General features: G+C 31.7%; 2 protein-coding genes across 2 annotated transcripts in view; both read left to right on the plus strand.

The window, feature by feature from the left end:
• The first annotated feature begins 1,913 nt into the window (after window positions 1–1,913).
• On the plus strand, window positions 1,914–9,151 carry Sap-r (prosaposin). Its single transcript, XM_011502914.1, has 16 exons — window positions 1,914–2,230; window positions 3,839–3,944; window positions 4,118–4,484; window positions 4,805–5,110; window positions 5,255–5,557; window positions 5,631–5,858; window positions 5,945–6,082; window positions 6,163–6,330; window positions 6,549–6,863; window positions 6,949–7,083; window positions 7,164–7,331; window positions 7,413–7,635; window positions 7,851–8,159; window positions 8,458–8,597; window positions 8,670–8,906; window positions 8,984–9,151. The coding sequence occupies exons 1-16, from the start codon at window positions 2,188–2,190 to the stop codon at window positions 9,119–9,121; spliced, it is 3,324 nt and encodes a 1,107-aa protein (XP_011501216.1). The 5' UTR covers window positions 1,914–2,187; the 3' UTR covers window positions 9,122–9,151.
• A 2,067-nt stretch (window positions 9,152–11,218) lies between these two features.
• Rassf (Ras association family member) overlaps window positions 11,219–15,037 on the plus strand; it is a 4,506-nt gene continuing 687 nt past the window's right edge. The window contains exons 1-6 of the mRNA XM_011502916.1: window positions 11,219–11,454; window positions 11,715–11,809; window positions 11,897–12,027; window positions 12,413–12,488; window positions 12,589–13,398; window positions 14,699–14,981. Coding sequence (XP_011501218.1) covers window positions 11,415–11,454; window positions 11,715–11,809; window positions 11,897–12,027; window positions 12,413–12,488; window positions 12,589–13,398; window positions 14,699–14,981 — 1,435 coding nt within the window. The 5' untranslated portion in view covers window positions 11,219–11,414. The remainder of the gene's footprint in view (window positions 11,455–11,714; window positions 11,810–11,896; window positions 12,028–12,412; window positions 12,489–12,588; window positions 13,399–14,698; window positions 14,982–15,037) is intronic.

The raw sequence follows: 15,037 nt of genomic DNA on the forward strand, positions 1-15,037 counted from the left end.
ATATATATATATATATTTTTTTTTTTTTTTTTTTTTTTTTTTTTTTTTTTTTTTTTTTTTATAAAACCAACTGACATTTTACAAATGATTTCTATTAATTTTTTCGGTCTCTTGTGAGCAATTCATTATTTTAATATATTATAGTCTATAAATAATTTGCAAAATAAAGAAATTCATTTATAAATATATCTCATGTTACGATTTTAAATTATTGTTTATATTTTTATTGGCAAACATTGTTCGTATTATACAGAAATATTTTTTTGCAAAATTTTTATTCATTTTGTTATTGTTTGATGCGCGCGTGCGTACACTCCCGTACGCACGCAAAGAGAGAGAGAGAGAGAGAGAGAGAGAGAGAGTGAGAATATATATAATATATTTAATATCGAATGCACATTTGTTTTTTTTTTTAATCTTTATAAATTATAAAATTTATGACCGTAATAAACACGATAATTGTACGAAGATATGAAAATCGAATGTTCTCTTTGTCAAGGAAAATTAATATTTATTATTGTAATCGTACAATTTTAAAAGAATTTAGTATTTTAGCATCTGTATTTCAAGTTTACTTTTCGGTCAAATTTTTTTTATGCATTACGAAGTTGATGAATATTAATTGGTCGCCCGTTAAGACTATGACTTTTCAAACATTTAAAAAACTTGCAGTTATTTTCGTTTCGTCGCTATTCCTCCTTACCAAAATAATATTTTATTTGAAAATTCAAATCCAAGACGTACGAAGGAATTCCAATTTGTATTTAAATATTCAAATCACTTATCTATTGAGCATCTATCAGTATCGTGCACAATTCTTATTTTGATATTTGCATGTAGTTTTGTATGAAAAAAATTACAATTATTATAAATTACCTTATTAATTAAGTACATTTCTTCTTCAAGAAAGACTCTTGAGCTACCAAGTAAAATAACAGCGTCCGTCTACCAAATGTAACAAGGACGTCCATTCAATCTATAGCAACTAACGATTGAGACAAAAGAGGCCTTTTCTCTTCTTCGCCTCATCTCTTCGCGAGTCCCAATGTCATTTCTTGCATTCGTAAATTATTATTATGATATTTTCGAGACCCGTTTATTTAAGTCGATAAGAGAGCATTTACAACGATATTTATAAATATTAAAGACAAGGGCGATTATAATAATAAAGACATTGCGCAAGTACGATCAGCCTCAACGTCTCTCGGAGCTGCTCAATGTCAATTTGAGGGCAGTCGATGCTTGTTTGGTGATGCGCGTCGCCTCATCAACGTAAGCATCGCCAAGGAGCCACGAGAGATCCATTGGTTTTCGTTGCCCGAGGCGCGGGTGTTAAGTTCATCATCAAACCAGCATATTCAGTGAGAGAAAGAGAGAAAAGAGTATGTGGATGATAATTAGCCATTGTATCTCCCCGGGATGTCATTCATACTGTCCTTAATAATACAAAGGGATGGGATTTCAAGACTAATAAAGCCAATAGCCAAGTCCAAGCGTTATGAACTTAAATTCTCTCCCTTAAATTTTACGAAAACAGTTTGCGGTGGGGCTAGTGTTCGACGAGGCTGATTGGTCGAGGTAAGTGGCACGTGATCGTCGGCTACGACGAATCGGCGCTCGATTAAGCCGAGGATCCAACGGACGCGAGCCGCGGGTCTTTGGGTTGCGTTTTCAGCGCAGCGTTGGCAGCGACGGGACGTACATTTCTAGGAACGGAGAATAAGTGAGATAAGCAGGCGCGCGTTTGTGTGCGAGAGAAGAGTGATGTGTGAAGTGGGAAGGAGGTAATAGAGAGAGAGAGAGAGAGAGAGAGAGAGAGAGAGAGAGAGAGAGCGAGAGGGCGAGCGAGGAGGTGGTGTTGGTGGTGGAGTTGGTGGCAGCAGCGGAGATGCGTGTAAGGCCCCCGTGGACGTTGGAACGTCGTGTTTGAAGAATCGTTCGTTTGGTGTCGTCGTGGTTGACAAGCGCAGTCACGTTTACGTAGTCCATGCGAGAGGGAGTGCGGTCTTTCTTATATTAAATATATTTTATTGTGCTTAGCGCTTTTCACGAAACGTGAGGCGAGATATTAGAGGTTCGAAGAGTCTTGTGTATCATTTTGGCATACGTCGTCGTTTCTAATAGAGAAGACATAAATAAGTAAGGCGGGGAGCGAGAGGCGGCGGACGAGAGTTCGCTGTGGTCAAGATGAAAGAGATGGTAATCCCACTGCTGTGCGCGATCTTGGCTGGTAAGTATTTGGATGTTTTGGATGTTGAGTATGTTGAGGTGGTGGAGGAGGAGGAGATGGAGGAGATGGAGAATAATGGGTTGATGAGGGGCTAGAGAGGGAGAAGAAGAAGAAGAAGAAGAAGAAGAAGAAGAAGAAGAAGAGGAAAAAGCCCCCTTTGGCTGGACCTTATGAAATCGACATTTTACGGTTCCTTTGTTCTGGTGTCATTATAATGCGAGGAGGCGCGTGTAGCAGCGACGAAGGTCTTCGAATTTCCCTACGCATATTATTATAAATTTGATATTAATCGATCGTTTGTTCCGACATCTCCGCAACAAGTCGCTGTGAGACCCGACACCCTGCTACTACGTATGTTTGGTTTTGCGTTTCCTGTTTTGTTATCGAGACTTGTAGTGACTTGCGTCAGATCTACTTTCGCTTTCAGCCCCGAGAATCCAATCCCCGTACACTGTCGTATGCAAAATCGTTTTAAGTTACAAAGACGAAAACAAAACAGAAACATTAAGTTCACATATGGGCATTCACAGGGACAAAAGCATAAGAAAATAATGTATCTTTAATTCTATGGGGTGTAAATTTTTTAAATTTCCATAAAATTAGATAATAAGCTATTTCTGTCAACGTCACATTATTATTATCTCTCTATCGTCGCTTTTCTATTTCGCATATGCGAATTAATTAAGGACTTTATTATCGATGAAACGTTAAGTGATGTTTATGATTGGTCGTTTGTTTATATGTCCAAAGATAAGAATCGGACGTTAAATAATAATCTCGTTGACCGAGATTCGACGTTAAAAATTGCAAGCAACCATTGTTAAGAATTATTTTTTAGATACACAAGAGGAATGAGTAGTAATTTTCTCAAATACTTAGTCATGAAATGCAATGTAGCTTGGCTTTGACAATATTGTTGACTAATTTGTGACTCAAGTTTACTTTTCATAAATCGATGATATTCTTATGAAACGTCACTTTATTCATTTGTTAGGTGCCTTACGATTATACTTGTAACAATGAGATCTTTTAACTAAATTATTTATTACAATATCGTTGAGTTTTGATAAAAAAACAATTGAAGTTTGTGTCAATAGCAACATTTGAGCCGCACATTAAGAAATGACTGTATTTACGGAACATCTCTCCTCTGTCTCACTGCTAAATATTATATTCCATAAAGTCAATTTTAAATATAAAATTACAAATGTTGGCATAAGTTATAATTCATTTCTATCGTTTAAATATTATCAATCCATTACTATTTGTTTAATTAATTTTCAAGACACTAGAATACATAAATATATATATATTTATGTATATACTCTGTATCTTGAGTATAACATGCATTTGTAATTTTTTTATATATAAAGGCGATCAGGACTATAAATATCATTCTTTAAATAATGTAATTTAATCGTATTATCCTATATTTCTTTTACAATCCATGAAATATATGCTTAATAATTTAATACGGAATTAACGCACATTATGACTTAAGCAAATAATTTATTGTTCAATTATTCTGTCATAATCTGCATAGTTTTGTTTCATTGTAATTTTGCCGCCGTTACCAATATCTTTATAATCAATATTTTGTCTTATTAGTAACAACGGCCAAGGTAGTGATTAATATAGAAGGTCAAGATACGCCACATTTGCTCGATACAAAAGCATGTACATGGGGACCTTCATATTGGTGCCAGAACATCACGTAAGAAAAATATTTAAAATATTTAGATTTAAAAATATTTTATGTTTATAAGAAGCACAATGAATATTTCAATTTTCGTATAATTTTTTTCTTCAATGAAACCATGAAGTGCAATTAAGAACTCAGTGTTGTGCGCACCTAAAGAACCGTATTATTTATATTATTTGAAATAGAACTGCAGCCAACTGCAAGGCCATGAAGCATTGCATTCCAAAAGTATGGGAAAAAATGCAGGTACCCGATGACAATGACACCGTTTGTCATATATGCAAAAATATGGTTTTGGAGGCACGCACGCAATTAGAAAGCAATCAAACACAAAGTGATTTAAAAGCTGTGTTCGAGGGAAGCTGTGCCTTAATTGTTTTTCAGCCAATTGTCAAAATATGCGACAATTTGGTGGATGAATTCATTCCCGAGTTGGTTGAAACCTTGTCATCGCAAATGGATCCCTCCATAGTTTGTTCGGTTGCTGGACTTTGTAATTCTGAATATATTGATAAGCTTTTGGAAGAATACAAAAATCAAGTAGAACATAAGGTGAATATCTTTCATTATATCACAACAATAATAAATATCTAAATCAATTATAAATTCGATTTACTAAATATTTAATCTAAAATAATTATGTAAAAATTTAATAATCTCTTAATATACATAACCTTTTGACACTGTTCTCGTATTATCATATTCACTATATATGCGAAAGAAGGAAAGCAAATTTTGTTTTTTTTTTTAACGCATATCTTATCGTAAATTTGTCAAGCATGAAATGTAATGTATCATTATATCTATTTTTTGTGGTAATTGCATTGTGTATTGTATTTTTATATAAATATAAGCAAATTTTTTCATTTTAGGAATTGAAGACACCAATTTCCTTGAATAACGACGAGTATAATCCCAACGAATGTTCGAAATGTTACACAATTATGCATCACATGAAATACAAATTCAAGCAAACGTCACGCGATCGGGTTTTAGAACAATTTCTCAATATATGTGGGGAATTGAGCTCGTTCTCAGATGCTTGTTCGTCTATTGTTTTAACTTATTTTGAAACAATATACTCGCATCTTCAGAGTTACTTCAACGAGAAAAATATCTGTCATCTTTCTGGTCAATGCAGCGACAAATTCCACGTTCACGAAGATAACACTGACAAGGCAAGCAAATCTGAATAGCTTTATCCTAATTATAATAAATTTATCACAATGAACAATATTTAATTCCAATATTAAATGCAAATATTATAATTTTTCATGAAATTTAAAATAATAATTGACTATATCAATTTTATATGAATTTAGAACGTGGAGGTTGAAATTAGACCTTTGTCCACTGTTGGCATGGTTGAAATAAGCGACGATTTGCCATGTAAGCTGTGCAGACAACTTGTCATCCATTTAAGAGATGTCTTGGTTGCTAATACCACTGAGACGGAATTTCAACAAGTATTATTAGGATTTTGTAAGCAAACAAAAAGCTTTTCTACAGAATGCCAATCCATAGTCGAGCAATATTATCCAGAAATTTATAGTTATCTTACAAAGAATTTGAATAGTAACATCCTTTGTCAAATGGGTGGAATATGTCCAGCTCCTGGAAAGAAAGTAAGAAAATAATATTCTTCTATGTAAAATTATACATTTTATAAAAAATTTACCTGATAATTTGAACGAATAGTCGGGACCCATTTGGCCACTTGTTCCCAACGATCACGCTAAAGATGCTGAAATCATTTTCAATGAAAAGAATGCGGAGCCCAAAATACTAGAAGCTAGCAAAATGCAGTTACCAATTGAACGACTCACACCATTTAGTAGTCTTTTATTAATCGATAATAAGTATTGTTCTAGTTGTGAATTTGTAATAAATTTTATCAAAACAAATGTCAAAGACTTAACGAATAGGGTATGTTTTATTAACTATTTAAATTTGAAAAATCTATTTTAAATACTTCTCGCTTGTTTATTTGAAATTATTTACGTTATAATCAGGACGAAGTAAAGGCTATGCTCGATGAAATGAAGAGTACCCTTCCAGGCTTTGGTGATGAATCTAACGAAGATAATTTCTTAAATAAGTATGAATTAGCTCTAGTCGAGCTCATCTATCAAGGAACAAATATTTCCGAGGTAAATCTTTTTTAAATCGACTTAAATTAAAAATTACATATTAAATGGTATGTTTATTATCAATATCAATCAACTTTTAGATTTGTTCATTAATCGCTGTGTGCCCGACAAATCAACAAATGGAAGCTTGGAAAAATATTCCGTCAAAATTTATAGAAAAGTCGACGGTTGAAAATAAACCATCTTGTGCGTTATGCTTATTTGCCGTTTCGAAATTGTACAGTCTCGTTGAAGATGATAAAACCGAGGTTTTTATTAAAAAAAAAAAAAAAAAAAAAAAAAAAAAAAAAAAAAAAAAAAAAAAAAAAAAAAAACAGAGCATATATTATATCATTTAAATGTCTTATTAGTATTTTTGGAATAATGACTTTTGTATTTTGCATTTTCAATGCTCAATATTATAAGCTTATAATTATGTGTCCGTGTGTAAGTATTTATTTTAAAATGATTCGTTTTTAATTATTAGGTTAAAATAGAAGCTGCCTTAGATAAATTGTGCCATGAATTGCCGAAGAATTTAAATAGAGAGTGTACTGATTTAGTGCAAATTTATAGCAAGGAGCTTATTGAATTACTGATAAAAGATTTGAAACCCCGTGAAATATGTTCTTACATAAAACTTTGTGACCATTCGCAAAGCACCGAAAATAAACAGAGATTATCGATTGGACCAACGGATATTGCAGTTCCACAAAACAACCTGCAAGGGAAAGAAGCTTGTGCATTATGCGAATACATATTGCACTATATCCAACAAGCTATTACTAGTCCAGAAGCAGAAGTATTAATTCTTTATTATTTTTTATTTTTTCCATTACTTTGTTCATTAAAGAGAAATTTAATTATTATTATTCAATTTGTCGTAGGATGAAGTTAGGCAAGTGATCGATAAAATTTGTCAAAAATTACCAGAGACTATTCAAAACAATTGCAATGATTTTGTGAATGCATATGGTAGCGCTTTGGTAGCAATTCTTGCTGAAGAAATAGATCCATCAATGGTAAAACAAAACAAGCCAATATAGATATTACAACATCGCATAATCGTTTCATTTTAATTCATAAATTACATGAATTACAGATTTGTCCGAAATTTGGTATATGCCAATCTTCTGCATTACTTATAGCTCCGAGAAAGATGTACAAAGGAAAGCTTAGTGAAATTATATTTGCGGATAAGCCTAACTGTCCTATCTGCCTCTTTGGAGTTACACAATTATACAATGTCATAAAAAATAATAAAACCGAGGTAAAAGGATTATTTTTCAATTTTATTATTATATTATTATATATAGATGATTAATATTTTATATTATCGTTCAAATACCAGACGTCCATTGAAAACGCTTTAGACAAATTATGCATTCATCTTCCAAAAAGTTTAATTGAACAGTGTGAAGGTTTCGTAAAGCTTTATAGCAAACAATTAATTGAAATGATTATCGCTGATTTTACTCCCCAAGAGGTTTGCGTTTACTTACAATTATGCGATGCAGAAAAGAACGTGGGATTGACGAGCACTTCCTTTCCTTTAGACAAAGCGGGCGAAATAAGTAAGATTTACAATGAGAAATACTTTTACAATTTAAAAATAGTTTATTACTCTCTCGGTATAATTTAATTTATACTTTTTTTTTCTTTTATTTTTTTTTCTCTTCTCTTTTTTTTTTTTTTTTTTTTTTTTTTTTTTTTTTTTTTTTTTGTAATACCGAAATTACACGATCATTTTATTTGAAAATTTCTCTTATTTTAATGTTTATTATTTTAGTGACAAATGAGATTCCAAACTATCCTTTGCATACAAAACAAACAGCGATAATGAAAATTGAATGCGATCTTTGTGAATTTATGACGGAGCGTATTAAGGATATGATAAATAGCCACAAATCAAAAGAAAAAATTGGAAACATGTTTAACGTAGTTTGCAATAATCTTCCAACGCACATATTACAAAAGTGTAATCATTTTATTGAAAAGTATGCCGATATTGTTCTTGAACTTGTCGCGAAAAAAATTAGTACAAAACGAATTTGTACAAGTATCAATCTTTGCGTACCAGATACTACAACACTGAGAGGTATTTCTGAACCTGATAATTATGACCTAAAAATGATGTCTCGCATGAATGCTCCTTCTGTAGTAATGATATGAATTCAAGTGGAATTGTGATATTTTTCTGAAGTGCTTCTAATGTTATTTTAAGGCTTTTATTTAATAAAGTATTTTTTCATAATGGCGTCGTTTGTTTTAAATAGTATTAACAACCCTATGATCCTGTATAGATTGGAAGTTTTTGAATGCTCTGTAGATGCTGCATGGTAGAACAATATGGGTTAAAAGTGATTTTATATGTTAATAAGTTTTTATACTTTTAGAGTCTGTTGCAGAATGTGCTTTTTGTCAGGAAGTAATATCGAATGTTGAGATTCTTATAGATGATCGTAAAACAAATGGAAATACGGAGGAAATTATTGTTAATGTTTGCAAGCATGTAACTACAAGTGACAAGGAGAAAGTGAGTATTGAGATATTTTCAAGCTTAAATTTAATGGGCAACTGATATTTTATCAATATTAATTTGTTTTAGTGTATCAGGCTAATAGAAAAAAATAAAAAGAGTATTATTCGGATTATTAAGTCGCACGGTGACACAGCAAAAATTTGCAGTAAGCTTTCCTATTGTGCCTCTCACGATTTTTTACTGATGTTAATTAAAAATGGAAGAACTAGGCGACAGGCAGACGATAAGAATCTTGGTACGAAACCATGTACTTGGGGAATTTCTTATTGGTGTGTCGATGACAAAACTGCCGAAGAATGCAAGGTAAATAAAGCATTAATATTAATAGCAAGGTGATTGATATTTGACAAATTAAAATGATGGAATTCAATTATTCGAAGGCCACTGAATTGTGTAAAAAGAAGGGTCGCCTTCCTGAATCGACGTCGACAACAGTTAAAGCCACATCGGACAACCGCGAAGTTGCATCTGAAGCTGAACAAGCTGTATCCGAAGATGCACGATCATCATCCTCTTAACAAGATAATCTGCATAAAAATTCTATGCAGTATGCATGCAGCCATTTTCCTATAGAAATAGCTGTACATTAGAAACGTGGCTATACTTTTATTATTATTATTATTATTTTTTTTTTTCTTAATGCATTTTTTAACTTTTTATTACCCATAATTTTTTATATATAATATCTCGATCAAATTTTTCTACATTGACATGGTGCAATTTTGTTTTAAAATACGCACGGGCGTTCATTTTATGTGTGGGTAGCTTGGTTTAGAGGTCTCTAATAATCGGTATTTTTTCACTTAAATTTCTTTAACCGCAGTACTAAAAACCGTTTTCAACTAACAGTGACTACAGTGATTTATTATGACGTACTCATAAAATGATTATAAGATTAAAATGATGTTATTAAAATCATTAATTTTTTTCTTTAACTTTAAAGTTTCTATAAACGTATATAAATTTTTTCAGGATTCTGCAAACATTCGTAAATGATAAAAATATAAAGAAATATCGTTTAAAAGAATAACTTTAGGATTTTTAAAGTTATATGTACTTCATTTTTGCCATAAATTAATAGCTCAAATGGCGCGAGATGCTTCGACGCTCAATGAATAATAAAATCCTTTTGACAGTGAATATTGTACTATTGTACTTTGCAAATATGAGATTAATTTTCAATTATTACTCCAGAACTTTTATTTTGAAAATTATTGATTTTTATGAATTCATTTTTCAACAAAGAACCTCGATACTCTAAATCGGATGGCTTAATATACGAGAGAAAATAAAAGAAATGAAAACTATTGATTAGTTCCATAGATTAAGTAAATTTATTAGTTTCAAAATTTATAGTATTTAAGTGTCAATAGTAATTGAGTATATGTAAAATGTAATGTGATTATGAAATTTGCTCTTTTATTTTTATTATAAAACACATTGAGATTATTTTCTTTTGCTAAAATTTTATCATTATTATCTTAGAAGTTAACTGTGATAATAAATAACATTTGAATAAAAAAACAAATAAGAAATAAAATAAAAAAAAAAAAAAAAAAAGGTTGAAGCAGTGTTTTCATTTGTAAGTGAAGAAAGACTTGAATCATTTTTATAATTGATTATTGTTAATTTCTTAACTGTCGATTTTATTTTCATGTATATCAGAACAATTTTTATACACAATACTTTTGGTAATTGCTTTGGTAGATTTTTTGTAATATTTTTTTTCAGGAATTTTTTAATTTTCAAAAGTTCAATTGATTTTAATTTGATACTTAAATAGATCGCAAATTGTTGCCAACCATGAATTGTTAATGTTAATAAGTAAATTGAAGAAAGAAAATTACTATTGCAATTAGCAAAGATCGTTATTTATAAAAAGCATTCATATAGTGTAATTTTTTTCATTGAATTTTTCCAATGAATATTTTACAAGTTCTATTATAATATCTTACTTTGAATATCGCATATTTCTTTTTTATACAAACAATACAAATAAAGAAATTAAAAATATTATTATTATGAATTGTTTATCGAATAAAATACTTGTAAAATATCTTACCGACAAATATTATATATAAAATATTCTTTATGGAATATCAAAATTCATCTCCCAATTCGTAGATTTGGATCTGCGTATGTATTATCATTAAGTGTTCACAACGAAGTTTGAATAATTATTAATAATAAGCAACAATAATATGCGTTTAATATCGAAATTGTTCGTTTCATTCGAATACGACAACAAATAAATAAGACATACGATTAACTTGAAAAATAATTGAAATCGCTAATATTCCTTTCATTTTTTGATATTTCCTTTGGATATTACAAGCCTTTAACAACATTAAAACCGCATGATCGCTCATTGCTAGTTAATCTTTAACAATGATAATAAGGCTAATTTGAGCTATTGAATTAGCGTTGCCTTACTCTCCCAATATCAATAATCAATTCCAGGAAATTGCTATTTACACAGTTTTAATGACGAAAGAAATTTTCTAGTAGAAAATGTATTCTTTGGTTGGTAAAGCAGATGAGGGTAAGGAAGGGAAAAAATACAGGGAGGGCGCCACTGTCGTTACAAACAAAGTAGCGCCAGCACGGTCACGTGATCAATTTCTTCTGAAGTCTAAAAAAAAAGAAGATACAATATACAGTGTACGAAGGAGCATCGCACGAAAATTCGGTGTTTTTTTCGTATGCGTGTCACTTGGAAGATGCCACAGTTTGGCCTTCACGGACATAATGTTCTATCGTTGGATCTGTAGTGAGAAAGAGAAAAATCCTTGACATTAACAACGCCTTGTCATGTGGAAGTGTCATAAATGCGGGAAACCCGTTTATTTTGGTGTGTAAATCAACAACTTCAGTCGTTATTTTCGTTTGTAATTCCAATTTTTCAAATTATTATTTACATTGTCCGAAATTTATTAATTTACAAACTAACAAACTGATTTCTAGAGAGGATGATAATTTTTTTGCGAGCATTATCGTCTTTTCTTGATTATGTTAAAAAGTAGTTAATTCCACCAAAAGTAATATAAAGTTTTATAAAAATATTGATAATTTAGTTTTATTTCGTCTTAATATTTTCATTTACTTTAATAGCGGAGCGAAAGCAGTCCTTAGGATATGATTGGCATCCGGAATGTCTGAGATGCGAAGAATGTGGAAAACGTTTGAATCCTGGTCAGCACGCAGAGGTTAGCCCTTTAAATAGAGACATTGAACAATGGAGGCGTTTGCCATAATAGTAAATTTATGAATTTCTATGTTTAAATAACGTTTAGCATAAGGGAGTCCCTTATTGTCACGTGCCATGTTATGGAGCACTTTTTGGCCCACAACTATTTGGTCACGGCACAAGAGTCGAATCTCATACGAGTTTTGGTAAGAAGGAATCTCGTTCGTCTTTGCCAAGGTGAGAAAAATTATATTTATTAATTAAATGGTAGCAGTGTATTTAGAATATTTACTAATGAAAGAAGTTGCCTAGCCATTAAATTGCCACTTATCGACAAATGTCTTTCAAAATAAATATATATCTTCTGTTACAATATTATAAACAAATAACAATTGGATAAATAATAACTATATAATAGTTAAATAACGAATAATTGTAATAGATCTATCACAAGTATGATAATGGTGGTTAGTTATTAAGTTTGAATAGTAGGGCATTAAGATATTGATACATAAGTATTATTAGATAATAAGATAATTATTAATGTACATTTGTATTATATTCTTTATTATTTAAGTTCAGAATGGAGATATAATTTTAAATATATATGTTCCTCTATCAGGTCACATTTAGAATCAAAGCTAAAGGTTTTTAACCAGTATTACGAAGGCAAAAGCGGTGGCATTAGAAGTCGAGAGGTATGAAAAGCTTAAAAAATTTTATACACAAAATAACCATCGGAATAAATGAAACTCATTCGATTGTTATAATGAAAATAATGGTACAATTTTATTTTAGGTGAATGGCAGATTAATTTTGGAAGGTGCTTTAAGAATTTATTGGGGTGTACGTGGTGTTATACACTTAAAGGAAGATGACGATCAGCGTACCGTTGTTACCGCTCGACATAGAAACTCATGCAGAAGAAGTTATACCGACAAAGTTATAGACACGGAAATTAAAGACAAAGAATCCAAGGATTCCTCGCTGTCGGACAGTCACACAGAAATTGAATCAAATTCAGTTCCACTATCTCCCGATCACATAAAAAGCCTCACACTGCCAATGAAACTTGACGTTAAAAAACTGGAGTGGGACGAGCTAGATGAATTGTTGCAGGTTGAATGTAAAGCCGAAGATGGAGAAAAATTATATCAGACTATGCCTAAAAGCCTTTCATCGATAAGTTCTTATTCCAGTACCGAGTCTCCGCCAGTATCGTCAACATGCTTGAGTGTAAATTCTTTAGAACGTAGTAGTCCTAATCCCGATACACATAGCATTAAAATCAAAGACAATAGTATCACTAGTACACCTACTCATAGTTTAAGCAGTTCCTCCAATACAGACACTCCAAATTATCATGGAACTCCCAATAAAAACGGTGCTTTACATAGAGTCGAATATTTTGATAGTTTAGATAAAAATTCCACAAGCAATCATTCAATTAGCGACGAAGACAGTTGGTTGGAGAAAGGTTTGAATCGCTCAATGTCAGGACCCGATTGCTTACAAAGGCATCGAACTGATAGCGATACGGATTCGGCGAGTTCCTTGCATTTTCGTGATGATGATAACATGACAATGTCAACAGATAGTGGATTAGAGGTAATGTATAGCATACATAGGTGTGACGAGTGTGTGACGAGTGTGTGTGTGTGTGTGTGTGTGTGTGTGTGTGTGTGTGTGTGTGTGTGTGTGTGTGCATACGAGGCGAATGAGGTGAATAAGTGTATGGCGCGTTTGGCGTGTAAGATGCATAAAATACGCATAACGTATAGGTTTACGTGGGCGTGTATGCGTATATTGTGAAATATACACATTTTTTCACGGTCTTTTATATTAATATTCTTTGTTACACTTGTCAATGATATTGACTATTAATTAAAGATAGTTTCAAATGTCACTTAATTCATATATAAATTCATAATATTGAAATTGTTTAAGCGCTAAATTTAAGTACTACAGTACCGCGAAGCACGTATCATTTAGATTTTGATAGAAATAATTTTTTAAGAAATCTTAATCGTAATAAAAGTGTAGTTTTAAGATTAATTTTTACGACAAATGTTTACATTTGTTAATAATATTAATTATAACATTGTACAATGAGAGTTACGCCAAAGGAAATTAATAAGGATTTTTCAAGAATTGGAATTGACTTCATTTTGCGCATTGAGCCATATAGGTTTATTATTTAAAAAAAAAAAAAAAAAATCCTATGCTTAGTACATTCTGTATATTTTAACATTATTAAAAATAATTTTTTTTTATCTTCTGATAATTCAACTAGTTACAATGATTAATTTTTTTACTTCGTGTCGTAACAATAATTAAATAATGAGTTTATCTACATCAAAGTGTTGTCTATTTTCTAGATATACAAATATTTTTCAATTTATATTATTTTGTTTTCTCGCATAATTTTAATCGACATTTAGTAAAGCACTTGATGGTTTGTGTTGTTCTATCTAAGTAAACTAAAACTATGAGCTTCATTGTAAAGACGTTTGTTAAAGATGTTCGAATTAAACGAGGCAACGAAGGAAGGCAAAAATTTACATTTACATTTATCTAGTTGAACGTAGATGTAAGCATTGCAGGATATTTGATAAGAAAATATTAACTGTTCAGTTACAAAGTGGTTTGAGACTCATTTGAATTGTATTAATTGTCGAATATAAATGAGAGGGGAGAGAGAGAGAGAGAGAGAGAGTCGTGGTAGAACAGGATATCGATCAACATTTCCAACTCATTACCTATAAATTTGTAAATACCGTTCAAGCAAATTATAAGGAAACGGTCGCGAAAGGACTTAAGACTTAAGACTCGTCCAAGCGAAGTTCCATTAGAGAGCTAAAGTAAAATGTTCGGCCCAAAGAAAGTTGCTAATATTATTGCTTTGCAGTTGGATGGTGTCGTCTTGCGTCGCAAACAAGGCTCGACGGCAATTAGACGAAGACCAGGAGCGAGACGTCAATCACGTAGTCGCCTTAGAAGACGTTGCTCCATCAACGGACATTTTTATAATCGGGAGACTAGTTTTTTTACACCGCCCCATGGCTCGCAGATGTCCGTGTGGGTGACGAGTCTCGTGAGCACTCAAGAGGTCATCAATCTCATGCTCGACAAGTACAAGGTTGATGCCAAATCCGACAATTTTGCTCTCTTTATTGTGCGAGATAACGGAGGTAAATTATACATGTACACACACACACACACACACACACACACACACAAACAAACA

This window comes from Ceratosolen solmsi, unplaced genomic scaffold (assembly GCF_000503995.2).
Source record: "Ceratosolen solmsi marchali unplaced genomic scaffold, CerSol_1.0 scaffold61, whole genome shotgun sequence".
Lineage (NCBI taxonomy): Eukaryota > Metazoa > Arthropoda > Insecta > Hymenoptera > Agaonidae > Ceratosolen > Ceratosolen solmsi.

Coding starts and splice junctions, on each gene's coding strand:
- Sap-r (XM_011502914.1), top strand. CDS start 2,188: ATGAAAGAGATGGTAATCCCACTGCTGTGCGCGATCTTGGCTG. Junction 7,084..7,163: donor AAGAAATAGATCCATCAATG/GTAAAACAAAAC, acceptor CATGAATTACAG/ATTTGTCCGAAATTTGGTAT. Junction 7,332..7,412: donor TAAAAAATAATAAAACCGAG/GTAAAAGGATTA, acceptor TTCAAATACCAG/ACGTCCATTGAAAACGCTTT.